Below are 23,239 nucleotides of genomic sequence, written 5' to 3'. Positions count from 1 at the left end.
CAAACAGGGAACGACATAATATAAAGATCGGTTAAAATATCAATAACAAGTTACAAGGATATAGATATTTAATTGATTTTGTTAGCAGGCTGTGATTTCTACCAATAAATTGGACCGCCCCCCCCATTCGAAAGTGTAGTGGGGGGGGGGGGGGGGCGGGATTGATACCATCGCCCCCTCCCGACACCACTAAATCGGCCAACATACTAGAGGGGGGGGGGCGAAATAATCTAAAAATAGGTTGAAATATAAATAATTAGTATATATTTTTAACATAAGTAATAAATTCGTATACAAATTGTGTGAATCCTATACTAAAGTTCGTCCGCCCCCCCCCTTTGGGGGGGGGGGGTCAGCCGAGTGGGGGGGGCGATCGCCCCTACCGCCCCCCCCCTGGATCCGCCAGTGCAATGACCTAAATTCTGCCAAGTCACTGGTTTTCCTGGCTAGCTCAGGCAACCCATTCCATGCTCTAATAGCGCTAGAGAAGAAAGCGCATTGGTACAAATTTGTCCTAGCATATGAAACGAGGAATGTGCTTTTATCATTGTGTCTTTCTGTGTATGTTATTAAATTTTGTTTCTGTATTTTTCATTTATTATAACACCTAGGTATTTTGCGTTTTTAGTCTGTGCTACTGGTTTACCATGAATAAGATAAGTGGAATTAATTTGTTTTAGTTTATTTGTTACTCTTAATAACTGACTTTTTTTCTTGTTGGAAAGACTTGCTCCAATTTGATTCCCATTTCTGTAATTCATCTAATTCTTTGTCAAATTTCTGTATCTTGTTTTTATTGTTCTATATATTATGCAATCATCTGCAAATAATCTGACTTTTGTTCCTGAACTAATAAAATTTGGTAAATCATTTATGTAAATTAAAAATAGTAGTGGACCTAAGACTGTTCCTTGAGGTACACCTGAGTTTACTGTTATTGTTTCGTTTTATATGTTTCGGATGTTCCTTCAGAGTTGAAGATAGTTTACTTCCTAGTCCAAACCTCCCGCAGGACGACGGGGGATGGGAGCGGGTAGGGTTTGAACCCGGGACCATCGATGAATCTGAACGACAGTCCAGCGTGCAAACCGCACGACCAGGCAGCCATCTCATATCATATTGGTGTTGATTTAGAGCCATTTATTATTACAGTTTGTTCTCTCCCTATCAGAAAATCTTTAATCCACTGATGCAATGGACCATCAATGCCAAAACATTTTAATTTTTTAAGCAAACTATGGTGGTGAACTTTGTCAAAAGCCTTGGAAAAATCTAATAAGATAGCATCTATTTGCTCACCATTATCTAAACCTTTTGAAAAATCATCAATTAGTTCTATTAGTTGTGTTTCACATGATTTATATTTCCTAAAGCCATGTTGGTATGGAGTAAGGACATCATGTTTGTCTAAGTGGTTTATGATGTTGCTACATATGTGTTCTAGGATTTTACATGTGATGCTGGTAAAGTGATACTGGTCTTTAGTTTCCTGGATCAGATTTTTCTCCTTTTTTATATAGGGGGGTGACATTTGCTTCTTTCCATTCCCTTGGTACTCTGCCCTGGTTAAGAGATGCCTGAAAAAGTATTTTGAACACTGGTGCTAGCTCATTGCTTAGTTCTTTGAGTAATCTAATGAATAATAATACTGACACTGATAATAAGAAAATGGAAATAAAGGCAAACAAAAGAAAGTAAAATAGTAAAAAAAAAAATCAAAATAGTAGGACAGGTTCAGCTCACAACAATCAAAGAACAGCATCACAGAGGCACAATACTGTTGTCTCAAAAACTAAACGATGGCTTACAAGAATATAATACAGGTTTTAACAATCAAATGACCGTCTTCCATGAGACACACTACTGTCTTGTATCAAGACAAAAGGTTGTCTTTTACATACTATATGACCCAAATCTGGTCTGTTTTCTCTTAACTACATACTTGCAGGACTTAAATATGTATTAAAGGGGACTAACTCTTATTGAAAAAAGTAGCTACCGTTATTGTCCCTCTTGTCACAATTGAAAATTACAATCAGTTGTTGAATAAGAAATATTAATTTTATGTCCTAGTATACAAATATTTCAAGCTATTATTCTATTATTACCTCATAATTTTCATACCTTTTAGGGTCCAGATACAGAGAAAGTTCCTAAAATCATCAACACTCATGTCATCATTGACGACCAGGGAAACATTCAATCTGCCTATGGGAAAACCCATTTATTTGATGTTGATATACCTGGCAAAGTTCGTCTGTGTGAAAGTGACAGTGTCATTCCTGGTACTGAAATTGTTCCACCTGTTCCAACACCCATTGGAAGAATTGGTCTAGCTATTGTATCCTTATAATATTATGATTTCATTATATGCAAATCATCTTATACATTTTTATTAATAATAATAAGGCTTGTCTTCAAGTCCAAAGATTAATGAGGAATGCATCATTTTCCATGGCCATGCAGCCCCAGCTAGAAAAAAAAAATCTTCTGTACAAATAGTTTGAAAACCTTGACTGAGCCAAGTGCTATGATATGAGATTCCCTGAGTTGGCATTATCTTTAGCACAACAAGGTGCGCAGATCATTACTTACCCCTCAGCGTTTACACAGACAACTGGCATGGCACATTGGGAGGTAAATAAAACATTCTTCTTGATGTTATTGAAGCATATTTTCAGCAGCTGCCAATCATCAAAGATCATCTAAAATACAGGAGTCATCCTAATTATATGTGTCTGTACAAGATATGGATTCTATTATTCCAGAGGAACTTTGTTTTGTTTCTGTGTAGTGTCATGTTTTTTTCTGTGTAGTGTCATTCAACTGATTTACTGGTCATTTAGTTTCTTACTACTCTCTTCTTCTTCCTTGTTTTTATTATTTAATAATGTTGGAGCATTCAGATGACTAGACCAAATATGAGATGAACTGGGCAGTGGTTTTCAAATCAGAAATCTCTCCATATAGTTTTCTTTCTATAGGGGTGTTTTTGGGCCAGTGTCTTGTTGAGGCCTCTTGGTAAAGAATACAGTTTTGAAGGACAGGGGCTTTAAAAACTTCACAGTAACTGTTTCTGCTTTGTTTCTGTGTAATGTCATTCAACTGATTGACTGGTCACCTAGCCCCCGACTACTTTTTTTTCTATATATAAAAAGAACTGGATACATTGAATTACTTAAACCATTAAAAGCAGCTGCCTTTAATTTCACCTTCACCTATCTATTAGCTTTTGGATAGTTGAGGCACGACACAAGATCTGTTAAACGTCAATCTCCATCTTTTGACTTGAATAGATTTTTTTTCAATTCTTTTATGCTGTTTTCCCATCACTTTTACTGTCTGCCTCTTCTTCTTTTGCCTGGTACTGTTCCCTGAATTAAGGTCTTTGCAAGCCCTGACCTTTTGATATGGGTGTAGAGTTTTCGTTTCGTTTTGCATTTTTTTACACTAGTTAGCTTGCACACTTTTATTTGGGAATGGAATCATTAGATCAAATGTTTTCAAAAATGAATAATCATAAGCTCTTACAGAGTCCTAGGAAAAAACATGAAAATTCTTGTATGCTATCCTGCCTTGACTTGTAGAAAGCTGTGAGATTGTCACCATATTTCAGTGGTTGGCCTTGGTTGCTTTTTTAGCAGTCCCTAAAAGGGGAAAAGACGCTATTAGTTTTGTGTGGAATGTCTGTCTGTCAGTCCGTCCATCCCATTAGATCTCACAAACTAGAAGAGATAGTGAAAATACATCATAATATTTTAGACCATTCAAAGTTCTGATGCAATGGCTACTTTTTTCTTTTCTGAAAGTAATAAAAACTAATTTTTTAAATCACTTATATGCAAGCAGTTTTTTCATAAACATACACCACTTTTAGAACTATTCCCTATTAATTAAGTAACCAACACTGAAGGCTCTTTTGTAGGGGAGATTACTATTTACCATATTTTAAACACATTTATGCACATGGTTATAGATTTTTTGTCAAAATTTTTTTTTTTTTTACATTTGTATTGCTAAGTTAAGTAAGTTCTGTCATACTGACCACTTGCATTTACACACAAAAAAATGTTAACTTTTTTTTTTTAAAGAACAAAATCTATTTAGTATGCATATAAGTTGGACATAATTTAAAACAATAATTAATAAGTAGTTTTTCATATTATTGCATGAACTGCTGAACTGCTCCAAAACTATAGAACACATAGGAAAATTTTTTTCTTGAGGCTTTGAATAAGAGATTGACCCTTTACAAAACCGCTGGGGCACCACACAAGATCTGTCAACCTTCTTTCTCCATTCTTCTGTCATTTGTCTTTGATTGAATTTCATTCTGATGTTCTTTCTGAAAATATTGAAACCTGCCTTTTTACCTGCTTGGGTGGATCACTTCTGGGGCCAATTTTGAGTTTGTGTTTCCACACAGTCTTTGTAACCTTGTTAAATTTTTGTTTATGACAATACTAAAAATAATGTGTTAACCATCTTCAGTCATAAAACAACTATGGCTCATCTCCTAGAGCACATCTTCTTGTGCCTTATAGAACCCTATCCTAGAGAAGCATTCTTGTCTGTGTACACCACTAGTAAGCATATTGCTGTGTCTGGGTGCTAGAGGAGCAAGTATTTTGAATATTTGGCTATTATTTTCTTTGTTTGCTGAGATCAGTGCTACCTTGCTCTCCTAAACTTGTCTTGTCACCACTTTTCTCCATAGAGAAATTTCTTTACTTTCAAATTATAAAAGAGGTCATCATTTGAGTGGAAGATCTGACCTTTTAAACTGTAAATAAAATACAGATTATAAATGTATAATTAGAGTTGCTGACATCTTTTAAGTTTATGCACACAGACTCCTATGGTACTTAAATGTTTATTGCATTTATAGGGAAGCAGAATACAAAACCTGATTGTGGAATTAATGGGGATTATGGAGGATGCACTAAAATATACAATGACACAGTTCTTACTTTTAAATAACTTTGAATACATTTACTTACATTATATGTTATAATTATTTGAACTATTACAGAGTATCCTTCGAGCTAGAGCCATAGAGACCCAGTGCTATGTAGTTGCTGCAGCGCAGACAGGGAAACATAATGTCAAGAGGTCATCCTATGGCCATGCCATGGTAAATTCATTAGTGCTTATAACAGTATCATTTATGGACTGAAAATCTGTAGCCTTGTTTTTTCAAAAGTATTTACAGAAGCTCTTAAGTGCTAATCTTTCTCTGATGCATAACTTCTATATTTAGCCATACCTAGTAGTTCATGGGGCAGAAGATATAAAGTTCACTTGTTTCTGTAACCTACAATTGTTGATGAGGGTGTTTTACAGTCAGCACAATGACCAACAGCACTTTTAGTTTTAGACAACAGGTGACTTGTGAGTTGTGTAGACTCAGGAATATTCTTTAATCCTGAATAATATGTCTCATCCTTCAATTGAAATTAACAAGAAGGACGCTGTGTAGAAAGTTAGCTATTTTTTTTTTTAACAAGTTTCAGACCTGCTTTCAGAAATGAATATTATTACCTCCTAGCCTAAGCCCCAAGCAGGATGGTAAGACTCATACTGAGGACCATCCCAAGCACATATCAAATGACCAGCAGCCATTGTATAAAAGTATGATGCTTAGTTAGGTCTATACAATTTTTTTTTTTGTTACAATTTCGGAACAGTATGCATCCAAATATTTTTAATATTTACTTCAGGTAGTTGATCCTTGGGGAGCTATCATAGCTCAATGCAGTGAAGGTGTTAGTCTGTGCCTAGCTGAAATAGATTTGGATTATGTGGCCAAAGTTAGGAGTGAAATGCCAGTCTGGCAACATAGGAGAACAGATTTGTATGGAAGAGTTACTGCCCTCCATTCAGATTCATCAATTAGTAAGATGGCTGTTCAGTACACAATTAGCTGGAGAAGCATTTTGTTTTCTTTTTTTTTTGTTAAAAGTTAAAAAAAAGAAATGTTAATCAGCTGCTACAGAAATGAAAATGTTATCTTAAGGAACAGTGCAACAAAACAATACTATTTAATAATGCTTTCTTGATCTAATTTTAGCTATTTAACTAAATTACCTATGACAACGACTATGTATTCTCAACTATGTATTCTCAATATCATGCATCAATTTAAGTCGATGCATCAATTTAAGTCGATGCAGCAATTTTTCAATAGAAAATGTGATAAACAAAAGTTAAACTGGTTGGATTCTTTATGAAATATCTGTCTAAAGAAAAGCAATTTTAAAAGTAATTTTTAGAAATATGTCAGTAGGGATATTCTACATTATATATAACTTAACTTCTAAAAAGTAACATTCAAATCCCCATTAAAAAATTTAGCTTAGCTCTATTGCTAGAAATCAGCTGACTTCTTCTCTCATGTACTTGCCATGTGACATACTAAATAACAGTAGGTTATTAAAACAGAAGCACTGTGCAGTCAATAGTACCTGATCAATGAAATGAATTTCTTAAAGGGAGACTTTACTTTTACTTACTTACAAACTGTTCTATAAACTCCATATAAACAATTTCTTAATCAACAATATATATATATGGCTCCTTTTGTCTCGAAAGGCAATGGATGCGCCCAAATGAGTCACTGGTTTTGGCTTAATCTTGAGACGGGGCAGAATCTGGTGTGGCTAATCAAGCCAATTCTAGAACGGCAGACTTTGCCACAATTCGTACATGTGTATGCCTCTGATTTAGGGCTAGCAGACAGGGCAGCTTTCTTTTTATCCCTCTTGATTAAAGCCGCTTCAATTCTTTTGTTCTCAGCAAGGGTTGTCCCAGCACGCACAGTCTGTCTCCATGCACTCCGGTCTTTGGCTATGTTTTCCCACATACTTTCGCTGATGCCTGAGGCTCTCATGTCTCGCTTGCAGACATCTCTATATGTTAGTCTTGGGCGGCCCTTGGGTCTGACTCCTTCCTCAAGCTCAGCATATAAGATATCTTTCGGGATTCTGCCATCTGGCATGCGGGTGACATGTCCGAGCCAGCGTAATCTTCTTTGTGTCAGGAGAGCATACATGCTGTTCATATTGGCCAATCTTAAAACTTCCTGATTGGAGACATGGTCCCTCCAAGAGATGCCCATTATGCGTCTCAGGCAGCGCAAGTGGAAACTATTCAATCTGTGCTCTTGGTACATGTATGTTGACCCAGCTCTCACTGCCATAAAGGAGAGTGCTCACAACACAGGCGTTGTAGACTAGGATTTTGGTTGCTGTGGTCAATTTACCATTTTCCCAGACGCGCTTGGAGAGTTTTGCCAATGCTGTGGTAGCTTTTCCTATCCTTTTTGTCAGCTCGATGTCTAAGTCTAGGTTACTGACAATTGTTGAACCCAAGTAGGTAAATTCCTGCACCACTGAAAGGGTGTGGTTCCCAATTTGTATTATAGGTATTTCTGCGACGTCTTGTGCCAGGATTTCGGTCTTGGAGAGACTTATAGTAAGGCTAAACTCTTGACAAGCAGCTGCTAAGGCGTTCACTAGCTTCTGTAGACCTCCTTGTGAGTGAGATACGAGTGCCGCGTCATCGGCAAACAGCAGCTCCCTTATCAATATACGACGCCTTTTCGTTTTGGCTTTAAGACGTGCCAGGTTAAAGAGCCTTCCATCGGATCTGCTATGGATGTATATTCCGTCTTCCAGGGATTTAAAAGCACTGGATAGTACGACTGAGAAGAAGATGCCAAATAGTGTAGGGGCCAGTACACATCCTTGTTTGACACCGCTCTTAATGGAGAATGGCCTGGAGGAAGAACTTTCAAACTGAACGGTGCCCTGCATATTTTCGTGAAAAGCTGACACTAGTTTTCTTAACTTATTTGGGCAGCCGATTCTCTCTAGTACAGCAAACAGACCGCTTCTGCTAACAAGGTCAAAGGCCTTGGTCAAATCAATAAATGCTATGAAGAGGGGCTGCTTTTGTTCTCTGCTCTTCTCCTGTAGCTGCCGAAGAGAGAAAATCATATCTGTTGTAGATCTACCTGCCCTAAAGCCACACTGCGACTCTGGATAAACACGATCTGCCAGGATCTGTAATCGCTTTAGTAATACTCTAGCAAAAGCCTTTCCGACTATGCTAAGCAGTGAGATGCCTCTGTAATTGTTACAATCAGAGCGGTCGCCTTTATTTTTATAAATTGTAACAATGTTGGAGTCTTTCAATTCCTGGGGGACCATTCCTTGTTCCCAGCACAAGCTTAGCAGTTCATGGAGTGGTTTGATTAGGGCATGTTTTCCAGCCTGAATTACTTCAGCAGGAATGCCATCTCCTCCGGGTGTTTTCCCATGTGCAAGCATGTCAATGGCAATGCTCAGCTCCTTTACTGAGGGCGTTCCGTCTAATTCCGTCAAAACTGGAAGTGATGGGAAGTTGGAAACAGCATTTGGTGAGGTGGCGTTTTCAATCTGGTAGAGTTCTGCATAGTGTTCAACCCATCGTTCCATTTGCAGCGCACGATCGCTGATGATTGAGCCATCTTTTGACTTGAGCGGAGCACACTTGCTGGTGTGAGGTCCAAAGGCTTTTCTCATGCCCTCATATAGTCCTCTTATGTTACCACAGTCGGCACAAGATTGAATATCTTTGCATAGCTCCTGCCAGTATTTGTTAGCACATTGTCTCGCTACTCATTGGGCATTGTTACGTGCAGCTCTGAGCCTTTTTAAGTTGCTTGGGGTGGGATCCTTCTTGTAGATTAGCATGGCTGCTCTCTTGTTCGTAGTGGCAGTTTCCATTTCTGGTAGACTAGCTTCAAACCAGTCTTCGCTTTTCTTGGTTTTGTTTCCAAAGACCAGTGATGATGTTTGGTAGATTGTATCACGCATAAACGTCCAGCTTTTTTCTACCTCAGTCACAGAGAAGTTTTTAAAAGCTTACTCTAATTTGTTCTCAAATTCGGTGCAAAGATCAGGATTTTTTGTGCTAGTAGTATTCAGGCGTGATTTTCTTTTTCCCTGTGATGTGTGGATCTTAGTTGGCAGCAGTCTTGTCCGGCAGGACACTAAAGTATGATCAGTATCACAATCCGCGCTTTGGTAGCTACGTGTCAGCAGTATATTTCCAATGTCCTTTTTTCGTGTCAGTATCATATCCAGCTGGTGCCAGTGCCCAGACCTAGGGTGCCTCCATGAGACACAGTGCTGTGGTTTTGTTCTGAAGTATGTGTTGGTAATGCAGAGCTTATGGTATGTGCAGAATTCAAGCAGTCTTTGTCCGTTCTCATTCATCTTTCCGATTCCAAAAAGCCCAAGACAGTCTGGCCAGGTAGTGTGATCTGATCCTACTCTGGCATTGAAGTCACCTAGAAGGATCATATGTTCTTTTTGAGGAATGTTTGCAATGGCTTCTTTGAGGTCTTCATAGAACTTGTCTTTGTCCTCCTGAAGCGAGCTTAGTGTGGGGGCATAGGCACTAATTAGAGTGACTTTTCCAGATGCGGTCATCATACTTATGCTTAGTAGCCGTTCCGAGCCACCAACTGGAGGGACTATCATGGGAAGAAGACTGTTCTTGACAGCAAAGCCCACACCATGTATTCGAGTCTCATCCTGTGCTTTCCCTTTCCAAAAGAAAGTGTAGTCAGTCTCGCGGAGCATGCCGTTTTCGGCCAGTCGGGTTTCTTGCAGGGCTGCAATGTCGATATGTAGCCTTTTTAGCTCGTTGTTTATAACTGCCGTCTTCCTTGCATCGTCGATCTGCCTTAGATCATCAGTGAGACCAGGACACATTGTCCTGACATTCCAAGTGGCCAGTCGCATGACAGGGATTTTCTTTTTCAGTTTAAATTTTCTTCTTTTGTTGCTTGGTGCAAGTTTCCAGCCTACTTGTCGTTTTAAAGTAAGCTCTAAGCACCCATTAGAGCAGGCAGGCTGTGGCGTATCAGCACCTAACTGACTGGGGGCTGGCCAGGTTGAGGCGGGCGGTAGCTGATCAGTGAGGCGCGAAGACCTCTCCCACCGTCAGAGACAACCCGTGGCGTCCATACATTACGCCAATCAAGTTGGACTTATAACAACCCGTAACTGTTGTCTCCCGTGTTGTTTTAGCCGCTTTGCAGCAGCACCAGAGTTTCCTCTCCGGGGCGCATTCCTGGGCCTTGGATAAAGGGGTCATGGGTGGCCCATGCGTCATGATCCCTCTCTCGACCTTGCTGATGTGATCCAAAGGAACGCATCGCATTACATTTGGCACCAACTCAGTTGCAGAAGCTGCCGGAGGGAATTTCGCAGCTGATACTCCCAACGCCTAAGGGGCTTCACTCCTGATTTCTCCTCGAGGTTGTCTCCTGAAGCCTCAGTACCGCAAGGCAGCGGGGGTTTGAAGTCAGAGTACCCCTCTCCTAGATGAACTGCCTTACTAGGCTGACGAGCTCCATCTGCCCGAAGCTCCCGGTTTTGTGGCGCCAGGTATCCGCCTTCACCCCTTCACCTGTTAGTAAGAGCAGTTTCACCGGGCTTAATATCTAAGCCACACGAGCAGGCCAGGTGCTGGACTTAGTTGTCAGAGGCTATTTGAGACGCATGCCATTAGGAGTATTTTATAGACAATGGGAGCTTAACCCCATTGACACCCCTGGCCATGACAACCTTTGAAACTAATCAACAATATACATACTACAAAACCTTTAAAAGAAATAACAAAACAATGCAAAAGTGAAGCCACAATGCATGATTCACAATATATAATTCTAGCAGATTATTATCATATGTGTAAATAAGATTTTTAGTCTTTTCTTATTCATGAATCTCCTTAATAGAAATATTCCTTAAAAAAAAAAGAGATTAATCCATGTTAACTCAGTCATTCTTGGTATTCAGAGACTTAAACTAATAACTGATTAAGACAATCCCTTTCATATCAAATGAGGGGAGAGGGTCATTTGGTCTTGTTTATATTCTCAAACAGCATGCGTTTGCTATCATTAGTCTATTTTTTTTAATAGCATTTTAGTTGTATGTTCTTTTAAAAAAAAAGTTAATAATCCTTTTTGCTTTGTTTGAATTTTGTAAAATTTCAGTTTCCCCAGAAGAACAAGACAGTTATCAATTTGGCCATGTCATCATCAAGTCCAGTCAAGTTTTCTACAGGACACTTTTATCCCTAGCTTTTGTAAACATCAAGCCAGTATTGCCTGGTCGTATCTTTTTATTTTGTTCAGTAAATCTTCTAAGATAATGTCTTCAAGTCCAAATAGTAAGGATGAATAAAGTATTTCACATTACTGTATGGACCTACTTGTGACAGACACATTTGGCAACATCTAATGCACATGCCAACTCCCCTTGTTCTTCTGAATATACTTGAATGTACTACCCCGAACATTTTTCTTAACTTCTTTATCCATATGTCCTTGTAGCCCCAATCCGTCCTGTTGAAAGGCTTTCAGATTTAAGCCCAGCTGAAGTAACTGACCTGTTTATGACTGTCCAGCAAGTTGTGAACACTGTGAAACAATGTTTTGATGTACCCTCCTCCACTATAGCTGTACAAGATGGGGTAGGAGCTGGACAAACAGTGAAGGTGGTTCTAAATGTTGTTTTTTTTAAATAGTGTAACAACTGGACTTGCCACTCAGGTGGGCTAGCTGTGCGTGTTTGTGACCAGCTGACACAGACCTACAGCCGAGTATGATGAGGAGCAACTATTTGAGAATGGATTTGTAAATGCTCTGCATACATATTACCCATGATATGGTGATGTGATTGTCAAGAAGGAACTGGCAACAAGCCTATAGCGATTCTGTTATTTTTGAGAAGGCCTTGTGGACAAAGCTAAGTCAATACGGTACAGTAGAGTTTAGGACGAGACCGAGAGTTCAATCACCATTACACTATAATTGTTTAGTCTTCACTTGAAAACCAAAGGAGAGCGATGTAGCTATAGTTTTTACACAAGCCATATCCTTCCATTAAGTTAATGGCATTTAGACAAGCATTTAAGATATGATAAGTAGAGGTAGAGCTATGGTAGGAAAGCATGTATAAGAATATTCAAAATGTATCTTCTACACCTCTTGCAAACATTAAAGTATCAATGACCTTCATGATTTGTTTTCCCAATGATTTCAGCATGTTCATGTCCATGTGGTGCCAAGAAAACAAGGGGACTTAACCAACAATGATGACATTTATGATCATGTAAGTATATCTCATTCTTTTCTTTTTCTTTCTGTATGTTTTTTTTTTTATTTTACAAAGAACTTAAACTGGATTTCAACTATCAAAATGTTACTGTGATTAACTTACGTATGAAAATCCTCTTTAAAAGTAAAAGTTGGAATCATCAAAACTTACTAGTCAATTAAGAGGCCCTGATGATTGTTTTAGGTGTATATAGAGAAAAGATATGTCTTGTTTTATAAGCTTAGGCCATTTGATCAGAAATGAAAATGATTACATCCTGGTCCAAAACTCTTGCAGCTCAGCAGGAGATGCAAGTGGGCATAGTTTGAACGCCAAACCAGTTTGAAGCACATACCACTCGACCAGGCAGCTATATAAATACACATATGTGACTAGCAGTACATGCCGGCTGCGCCTATTGATTTGTTCCCAGGCTTTATATTGTTTATTATGGCGGAACACCCCCTTCTTTTCTTTTCTTTTTAATTTTAATAAACTGGCCTGATTTTAACCATCAACATAACATACTTTTTTACTCCTTGAATTAGTAGATCTCTTACAATGAAATTTCACAGCCTGCTCTCTCTTTCCTGAACACCCCCTTTTGTTTTTCAGTTTAATTAATGGGCCATTTTTTAATGATCAAGCTAACATACTTTTTTTTAAGCCCGTGAATTAGTGTAGCTGTTACAATTAAATTTCACAGCCCGCTCTCTTATTTCCTTCTCTCTCTCTTTTTCGCTCTCTTGAACCCCATTTTTCTCCCGCATAGACTTTTGACTTGACTTGCTAAATTGTGCGTCCCTGACTAATACATGCTTTCATATTTTGGTCCCATTAATTTTAGTTGCACTTTTACTTATCTGCTCTCCCCCCCCCCTTCCCCCCAGCTCTGCCAACAACAAAAAGTTAGTCCTTCGTACACATTCTCATCCCCCTTTCTAAAGTTCTCTTGGTATTTTATTCTCTAAATAAAAAGAAATATCAATCTGGTTTATTAATTGCGTTTGAATCCTGTGAAGACTGTGATTTTTAATTTCAGGATCTTTGGGCACCCCTGAGTCCACCCTGCTCTAATGGGTACATGACATTAGTTGGAGAAAAGTAAAGGGGGTTGGTCATTGTGCTGGCCACATGACACCGTTGTTAACCATAGGCCACAGAAACAGATGACCTTTACTACATCTGACATGTAGACCACAAGGTCTGAAAGGGGAACTTTTTTTTGACCCCATTTGAAGAAGCGAAATGACAAAGGTCTAGATTTTAGATTTATCTTCTTATCTTATCTTATATATTACAGATGTTACTTCAGAAAAGAAATTAATACATCCTATGCATTTCATGTGTCAATATAATCACGCATGTTAATTAATAACTTAAACTCTGCTAAGTCGTTGGTTTTGCTGGCCGATTCAATACTATTAGGATTGGTTGTTGTTTTTTGTTGACAGTGTTTTAACTTTTTCTCGTCTAATTGACAGTGCCAACGCTGATTTGACCCCATTAAACTAAATTTGTTTTTGGATTTATAAACTTTAATTTTGTGTTATGTAAAAAGAGCATGCTTTCTTTTACAATTTAATACTAAATATAACATTTTCTGATAACAAACAAAAAAGTTACAGAAGTTTAATCATAACAGGATAGTGAAATACAAATGAGCAAAAATGGATAATACTATCAAAACGAGGAAAATAATTACGGAGATAAAGAGTTAAAATACCATTACTTGCTCTCTCTCTTTCTTTCTCTCGAAAAAAAAGAAAAATACTTTAGATCTCTTGTTATATTTATGCTATTAAGATTGATTTTGTTTTTCATTTAGACTGCTTCTAAAAGGAAGTGGATATGGCGTAAGGCATATTAAAAATAAGTACACTTAGAGAAAAATATTGCTTTTAAAATGTGTAATTCATGATATTTTAAAAAATACTTTATATGTAGACCGCTGCCTTTTGGGAAATACTGAAAATAGTGGTCATCAGGGTACAAATCAGTCATAAAAATGTTCTTAGTGAGCTCCTAAGACATAAAAGGAACCTATGTACAAAATTTCATGCAGATAGGTACGCCAGTTTAAGAGGAGATCTCATTATCAACAAATGTGCCACTGTGGTATTTTACAAATATATGATAGATAGTACCAGCATTATTTTTTTATTTCAATTATTTTATAACTTTTTGTTCCTCAGTTAGAAAATCATGATAAGTGTTGGAGTGAGACTAGAACTGTTCAGTCAGAACAAGACATGGCCACACAGTCTCAAAGACTCAGACTTTGTATATACCCTTCACCTTAAGACTGACCACTAGGATGGTAGAGTGAACTAGTGTTAGTGAAAAGTTTCTTTAAAGGCTTTTCAAAACTTAAAACTATAATATTAAATACATGATGTTTTGGCTGTGACATGTACTTTTTACTTGTGTTAATGTGTTGACAACTATGAGCAGTTGATGCTGCCAATGGTAGCAGTAGCTCATAACCTATTTTATGATGACCACTTCTGTTGCCATTTTTTTATAGCAAATTTTATGAAAATCTTCTTTGTCGTTTATATTTATTTATATTTTAAGTTTTCCATATATTAGATGGGACAATATATTGTGTATTATTATTATTATGATTTACCACAACCCTTTCCCTAAGTCCTGCATTCAAGATCATTACTTTTGTTGCTCTATCATCAACAAGAAATACATATTTTTTAAAATTGTTCAACAGTCAAATCTATATAATATAATGTATAAAGCACAATGTAAGGAGTATGAATTGTTACTTACAGAAATCAAATCCATTTGACCAATCATGATAAAATTTGGCAGGAATTTTCCTTAGATCATGGCGACACCACAGTGTATGCTTAATGTTTCAACAAGAAGGCCATAAAAATAATAATAATAAAAAAACAAAACAAAAAAAAACAAAAACTGAATTATCTCTTTTGAAGAATGAAACCTTTTAACAAATCGGGTAAACCTATTTTCACAGTTTCATGTGAAAATTAAAAAGTGTTCAAGGGACATCTCACCATGTTTCTCAGAGATCTAAATCCAGATCAGCGATGCACAAACTAAGACACACGATCTGGCTAGTAAATATATATTATATATATGTAGTAAATAGACAAGTAAAGAATGAACTAGCTTTTCCAATGTCATAAAATCAGTATTGGTCCAGTCATAAGTTGTGTAGCAGCTAGATTTATATAGTCCAGTGATACATATCTTTATACAGTTCAGCTAAACTTGTAGGTTTTTTATATCCCTGTGATAGGTCACAGATATTTAGTGTGTGATTCTTGCACAATGTTTCAATGAGGCAAATATTATTTATTTAGATTTATGTTGAAAAAGTACATTTGACAGTGTTTTGATACAAGTAAAATAAACTGCTGTTTTGAGTGTATTTGTTGTTGTGTGAACTTTTATGTGGTTTCAAGTTTTTTATTCAATGTTTTCATATAAGACAAATCTTTTTATTTTGTTTAGACTTGCTTATGTCGAATACTTAAAAAAATGAAATCTGTGGTTTACTCACTTAAAATACAAACTTTTAAATACATCAGCTCATAAGCATACACTGACTCACACTTGATGTTGACTAACACTCAACTAAAAAAATGTTTCATTGACTTGTTAATTGACTCGCACTCTAGTTAGTTCTAATTGCTAGCACCACATATGGCCAGATTTATGCTGCAATGCAGTCCTAATGCCTCCATGTTGATGACCATTCCAAAGTGCACTCTATTCTGTACTGGTACTCTTGGAAGATTACCTTGGTCTATTTAGAGCTAGGCCAGGGGTCGGCAACCTTTTGAGTCGAAAGAGCCAAAAGTTACAATTTACCAATTTTTAAAGTATTTAAAGAGCCACAAACTTTTTTCCCCCAACAATAAATAGTACCCACACAATTAATTTTTTATTTAAAAAACGAATATATTAATTCATATATTCGCGTTTTTCACACCAAATTAGATAATATATATATATATGGTTTTATTAGATAATTATTTTTCTTTCGGTAGCAGCTAAGGGAGTTACTTACAACACTGACTTGTACTTCAATAACAAACAATTAAGAAAATTCAATGGGCTTTGCATGGTTGTAGAAATGTTCTGTAGTCACAGATTAATAATAAATTACTGTAGACGTAACTAATTAATAATGATAATAACGAGACTGTCTTGATCAAGGTAGACATATATAACTAACTTTTATTTCCGTCCGATTCTTTGCTTTCGCATAAAACATAAACAACAAACAATGACATAATATCTTCTAATATTAGCACATCTTCCGTTTGAAGCTATAATCACATCCTTCCTTTTAAAGTTCTTAATACTTATATTTACAAGGAATTTTGATGGTTTCAATAGTTTGGGATCAGTCGGAATGATGTCCCTAAGTCTTCTACTCATCAGCAGTTGTGATGGCGAATAAAGCAGTCCGCTTATCGGAGTATTTCTATACTCGAGCATAGCGAGATATGGATCTTTCCCACTTTTGTATGCTTTGTTGAATATCTGCTTTACGATACCAACATACACCTCACTTTGTCCATTTGATTGAGGGTACCTGGGACTTGATGTTGTTATCTTGAAACCCCATTCAGAAGCAAACTCTCTATATTGATAGCTATTGAATGGCATATTGTCGCTCACTATTTCTTCTGGTATGCCAAGTCTAGCAAAAATACCTTTCATTGCCCTGATAACACATTCTGCTGTTTTGTTCTCTAGTCGTTTTATTTCAGGATATTTGGAGAAATAGTCCACTACAAGCAAGTAGTCATTGTTTCGCCATTCAAACAAATCTGTCGCAATCTTTTTCCATGGTCTGTCTGGTACAGCATGAGGTAGCAATTTTTCCTTCACAGCTTTGAAGTGTTTCGAACGACATTTTACAGCGAAATGATTTCTCTTTTTACATTTTCGGCATGTCTGTCCAAATGCTGGGCAATTGTATTTTCCATGAGATCCACCACAAGATCTGCAATCTCTAATGAAACTTGCGACATGATTCTTTGCCATTTTTCCCTGTGAGGTTTTGACTGGCTTTCTATCTTCTGTCTTCTTTAATTTATTAGCAGCATCCCCATGTAGTCCTTTCATATCTATCATTTGGTTCTGGGTATGCTCGTCAGCACGAATTATGCTTGCTGCCTTCTCTAAAGTTAAGTCTACATCTCTCAGAAGTCTCTCTCTCACTCGATCCGACTGTATGCCACATACCAATCGATCTCTGATGAGTTCATCTCGAAGGTTGTCAAACTTGCATTCTTTTGCCAAATTCTTTAACTCAGTATGATACTGTTCAAACGTTTCTCCGTCTTTCTGCTTGCTTGAAAAGAATTTAAATCTGTCATACACAGTGTTGGACTTAGGCAAAAAATAATTCTGAAACCTTTCAATGAGTTTGTCTACAGTCTCATCTTCACATACTTGAAAAGTATTGTAGATGTCTCGAGCGGGTTCACCGATCAGGTGTAACAATAAAGCTTTCTTCACTGGCTCGGGCTTCGTATTTTTTTCAGTGGCGACCATAAACAGTTCAAAACTTTGTCTCCATTTTTTCCATCTTTCAGATACATTACCGTCTAGTGACAACGGTTTAGGAGGATCGAATAATTCCATTATTCGTACAGATTCTAGATTCTATGTCTAGATCTAGATCTAACAACATGAACTAACGACACCACAAATAAAATGTACTTTTAGCAATTTAGAAACCACTAGATCTAGAGATCTACCTGTTACCAGCACTTTAAAGCAATGTGACACTAGATTTGACACCTAATCTAACACCAGATCTGACACAAGATCTGAAACCAAATCTGACACCATGTTCTGTAGTCACAGATTAATAATAAATTACTGTAGACATTACTAATTAATAATGATAATAACGAGACTGTCTTGATCAAGGTAGACATATATAACTAACTTTTATTTCCGTCCGATTCTTTGCTTTCGCATAAAACATAAACAACAAACAATGACGTAATATCTTCTAGTATTAGCACAAGAAAGTCTGGATACATTTGGCTCATAACTTGTTTTTAGTTTCAAACACGACTCTAAATTTTCATTTGTTAGTTGACTTCTTACTGTACTTTTATTTATATATGAATATAACACTTGCTCGCACTATATGTCGATCCGAAGATAGTCAGTATCTAAAATGCCAACTTCACCTCACTGTAGCATTCTGGAAGACTATTCCATGCGTCAAATATAAGCTAAGTGCCTCAACTCGAGACATTTCTTTTAAAGTTGTCACATTTGTGGGAAGCGTGGTCGAGAGGTGATGCGCTTGAACTTGGCTTGGCTACCTAGAAGGGGGCTCGAGGTTCGACACCCGACTCGGGCAGAGTTGTGTTTACTGAGCGCCTAAAGGCAGCACGGAAAACCAACCCCTAGATACCCCCCCCCCCACTGGTCCACAAAAGAGATTGGACCAAAAGCGCTCTGAGCATGCTATAAGCATGAAAGTAGCGCTATATAAAAACTATAATAATAATTTGTTGCGTAATGTACATATATTTCTGGACCTCCAACTTTTTCAACTTGCTTTTTGACTCTGTAAATTTTCAACTCCACAAATCTTTAGTTTCTAAATCGACCAATTGAATTTCTAGAGATCCAGTATTAATTTCAAATGGTTGAATGTGGATTACGTTACGATTTGTGTTGAGAGGATTTATTAGGAATGCTAGCATAGTTTTGTTGAACTACTCAAATCTGTCAAGAAAATCATTTTTGATTTCTTTTATAACTGTGCTGAAGTAATTTGTGTCAATATTTGCACTGGTTTTATCTCGATACTGCTTTAGACATTTAAAATGAAGTAAGTGCATATCTTCTGCAAAAAAAAATTTTTTTTTTTTCAAAATAAACTAATTCTTCTACCAAAACAAAGGCTGGGTTTTACTTTACTTGCAGTTTTAGATTCAGCTCATTTACTTTCGCTGTTATATTCACCATAAAGTACTATTTTTGCGACCATTTATCGTTCTCTTATTTAGGGTGATCATTGCTTTTTTCATTTAGGAATGTATTTATTTAATTCAAGCACAAAGCAAAACGTTTCAAGCCATCGCACTTAATTGTAAAGAAGGATGTAGGAATACTGTGTCTCCATCTCGTTAAAGAGTTCAGTAAACTGAAGATGGTAGAGTGCTTTTGATAAGTGGATGTTTACAATCTTGATTATCAAATTTATGACTTCAACTATTTCTGCCATAAATGTTTGGGCACAAAGCGCTTCTTGGTGTATGAAACATGTAAGAATTTAGTGGTTTATTAGGCTCGAAGAATCGTTGTGGCTCCTTAATTTTTCCTGTCACACTTCTGGCTCCATCAGTTGCTGTTTAAACGATTTTATTTTACTCAATCTTATTGTCTTCAAGGCATTTCTGCACGGCATTTGCTCTATCTTGCCCTCTAGTTTGTCATGAGAGTAGCAATCCTGGAAGATCTTCTTTTGGACCTTGGGAAGACATATACCAGACAAAATGGGCAACATGTGCCATGCCTTTTATGCCGCAAGACTAGCAATTGATAAGGCAGAAGAAAGTTGAATATCTTCCACCTGGAAATATGTTACATTTGAAGATATTTTAGCTATTCTATCTTGTACTGTTTTAGCGGGTAGTGGCATATCTTTGATTTCTTTTTTCAAGGTTTCTGTTTTTTGTTGTTTTTTTGAAATCACGAAACAGTTCTTCAGATGCACGTAGAAAGCAGTCTTTGACATACTCACCATCTGAAAATGGTTTGCCTTTTTGTACAATTTCTATTGGTACCACGAAGCTTACCAGATTAGCATTACTAGTTGATTGCTTCTAGCTTTGAGAAGATCATTCGCTTATAACTCATTTACTTGAAACAACAAACTATACGTCACAGCCAAAGCATGTAGTGAAGATGCTGTTTCGTCTTGCGTCGAAAGCGAATTAAAACCTACATAGAAACATCCGACCATGGCGTCATTTGAGAGCTACTGACGACACTGACGACGCGTGTAATGGGAGGTGGGGGTGGTATAAGGCTGAGAGATAGAATCGGAGCCTATTCTTCGTTAAAAGATTCAGATTTATTTTTTTTTAATGTTTTGACAAAATAAATAATATTTGCGTATGGAACTAAAGAGCCGCAGCTTCACATCCAAAGAGCCGCATGTGGCTCGCGAGCCGCAGGTTGCCGACCCCGGAGCTAGGCTATGTTAATGAATAGTTATTCTTGTAAACTGTACCATTGTTTTTGTTTTGTTTTTGCTGTTCAATTTAATCACCCTACTTGGCTCCATGATGCAGCACTTTGTGGTGCAGACACTTGGAGATGTGTAGCTGTGTAAGGAAAAAATAAGACATCTAGGCTCTTACATTAGAAACAATAAAACATGAGAAATATCAAAAGTAATTTATAGCACAAAACCCCAGCGAGATGGAAGGAGATGACATCGGGTTTGAACCCATGACTAGGACTACCAGACGTCCGGCAACAGGGAGCCTTGTCCTCCTTTTTGGTGTTGTGTCCTTCATCTGGTAGTCATTGGTCTAAAGTGTAAAAATGTCCGTCACATCCATATCCATTGTATGCTATCCATCAGTCGGTTTTATTCCTTCATATCTTCTGGATTAATTGCTCAAACTCACTCAGACAGCAAGTAAGATACTTTTTTAAAAATAAATTCTTTCTTGAACAGGTTTTTCTGTTAAAGAAACCAGTTACTCAAAATACACCAAGATCTGCTGGTGTTTATTTTGTATGCGTATATGCGTAATTTTAAGTTGAAAAGGCGATTTTAATAATCAGCCTGCAGGGGGAAAAAGAGGGAAATGACTCCAGTGAATAGCAATTTTCTCAAAATGTACATTCTGGGAAACAAAATGTCATGCATAGAGTTCCTCCAGAACGTTTGAGCTGTAATGAATTAAATGATGTAGCCTTCTACTGGGAAAGATGTGTCTGAGAAATACACAACAAAATAGTCAAGTTCTATGGCCTTTGATTTGATGAAATGTTTCACTGAATGCCGTGTCATCACATCTACTTAGTAAAGTTTACTTGGTCTTGTGTTTTTTTTTATAGTCTCCTCCTTTGTAAGGCTTTTTGTCCTCCTTTTTGTCCTCCTCTGGGTGCGCTTGTGTCTGGTAACCCTATCCAAGACCATCAAGACGATAGCCTGGAGCGCATAGCACACAACCAGGCGACCACTCATATTTTGGGTAGTAGCTTTTCTTTTGTGTCTCAACTGTGTGCCTCGAGGCCGAGTTCTACAACAGTCTGAATAGGTGTTTATGTAACGATGCAGAGGCGAACTGGGTGTCAAAATCCGCCTGGACATTTCTATACCATCCGGCTCATAACTTGTTTATCATACGATGGACTCAAATTCACTGTTAACTTTGATAATGTGTCGCTACCATACAGTAAATACTATATCCATATAAGAAATATAGGTTTTATGTTGCTTTTTTATTCGCTAAGTGTTTAGACCCTAAAAGGATGAAGCTTACTGTCTACGGACGTAGGATGTTACATTTTTTCGGAAAATGTGTTACATTAAATTAGTATTACACTGAAGAGTCTGTAAAAAAAATTTAACACGAGACTCAGAGGACTTCCTATATAAGAGAATACAATAAAACTTTTAACAAATTAATTTAATACTGTTCATAGTGGCATCCATGCGGCCCTTTTGGTGGCCCTGCCAAGCTATTTGGGTACGGCCCATCAGCTTTTGCCCGAATGCCCATGTAGCCAGTCCGCCCCTGTAGCAATATAAAACTAAAGCAAACTAGTCATCTAATTCTACAGGCGTAGCCAAGGGGGTTTTGAGTTTCAAACCACCTCCAGAGTTTTTTTTTAAAGTTTAAACCATCCTCAAGAGGTTTTGACTTGAAAACCACTCTCCAGAGAGTTTTGAGGTTAAAAACCCCCTCTTCAATATTAAATGAAAATCTGTAAGCCAAAAAGGGGGGGGGGTGAGTTTATAACCTCGTAACCAATGGTTTTGACGATAATACTCCCTTTTTCAATTAAAAATCAAAAGCAAAGCTACAATTACTAACTTTCATGAGCGTAGCTAAAGGGGTTTTGTTGTTAGCATTCTCCTTTAATAAAAAAACAACAACAAAGCAAATAAAGAACAACTCTTAGTTACCAATATCTGTCAGTAAATAGATTTGGCTTTTGACCTACTATTTCCTTATAGAATAGTAGCAGGAAAGTGCACTGTAGATACCTAAGCATATGCATTGTTTAAGTTTTTAATACCGTTCCCTCCAGACTCCTATAACTGGAAAGTGCCGGGTACCGTGTCTACTGTCTTTTTCCACTAACTCCAGGAAGAACCTATTTCAGGGTAAAAAAAAAATCGAAAGTATAAAGGGTCGGATTGTAATGAAGATTAAAGAACACCATTCACCAAAACGAACGGTCACGTGATAATATTGATAAAACAGCGAAAAACATACTCACGTGATAACCATTGTTGATTAAAATCAGATAGTAATTTGTATAGAGATAGAGAAACACGTGGCTCAACGTTGTTTGTTTACATTAGGTGAATGAGGTCCCACGTCCACGATGAGCCTACTAGATTAACATAAGCGATACATAATTATGGTGTGTTTCATGGGTGTCATTTAAAAATACAAACTTTGTAAACGTGTGCTTTGATTATGCATACTAAATTCGTTAGGATTAACGAAAAGGCACCCCTTTAGTTGATTGATCAACTCTTAGGAAAGTTGCAGACGTAGACATATCGTACACTGTCAAGAAATCATCGTGACAATATCAACATTAGCAGCTATTCCTATCTTCTCCAAAATAACATCTGTCTTTATCATAGAACATACCTTTCAAATCAGGCAATCTAGACTTTGTTTCTTTTTTTTGCCAAAAATAGTTTACTAATATTTTTTTTCTAAATTACTCGTGTTTGTGTATGCACATGTCTATAAACCAGTTATACTACACTTTTTTTTTTAAAGTGCCATTCGACTAACGTAAGCATAACGCGATCACAAGGACCGCACAAACGTTATGGCATTGATTGTTACGCTGAG

General features: G+C 37.2%; 1 protein-coding gene across 10 annotated transcripts in view; it reads left to right on the top strand.

Annotated features, from left to right (window-relative positions):
- LOC106077806 (deaminated glutathione amidase-like) overlaps positions 1-15,564 on the top strand; it is a 28,569-nt gene extending 13,005 nt beyond the window's left edge. For all 10 annotated transcript variants that reach the window (XM_056008772.1, XM_056008776.1, XM_056008773.1 and 7 more), the window contains 8 exons: positions 2,132-2,341; positions 2,527-2,637; positions 5,033-5,134; positions 5,721-5,895; positions 11,051-11,170; positions 11,378-11,553; positions 12,102-12,170; positions 14,351-15,564. In XM_056008772.1, coding sequence (XP_055864747.1) covers positions 2,132-2,341; positions 2,527-2,637; positions 5,033-5,134; positions 5,721-5,895; positions 11,051-11,170; positions 11,378-11,553; positions 12,102-12,170; positions 14,351-14,458 — 1,071 coding nt within the window. In that variant the 3' untranslated portion in view covers positions 14,459-15,564. The remainder of the gene's footprint in view (positions 1-2,131; positions 2,342-2,526; positions 2,638-5,032; positions 5,135-5,720; positions 5,896-11,050; positions 11,171-11,377; positions 11,554-12,101; positions 12,171-14,350) is intronic.
- The last annotated feature ends 7,675 nt before the right edge of the window (positions 15,565-23,239 follow it).

The sequence above is a fragment of the Biomphalaria glabrata genome, chromosome 13 (genome assembly GCF_947242115.1).
Source record: "Biomphalaria glabrata chromosome 13, xgBioGlab47.1, whole genome shotgun sequence".
Taxonomy (NCBI): Eukaryota; Metazoa; Mollusca; class Gastropoda; family Planorbidae; genus Biomphalaria; species Biomphalaria glabrata.
The sequence above is the reverse complement of the archived record's forward strand: the minus strand, read 5'-3'. Positions and strand labels throughout refer to the sequence as shown.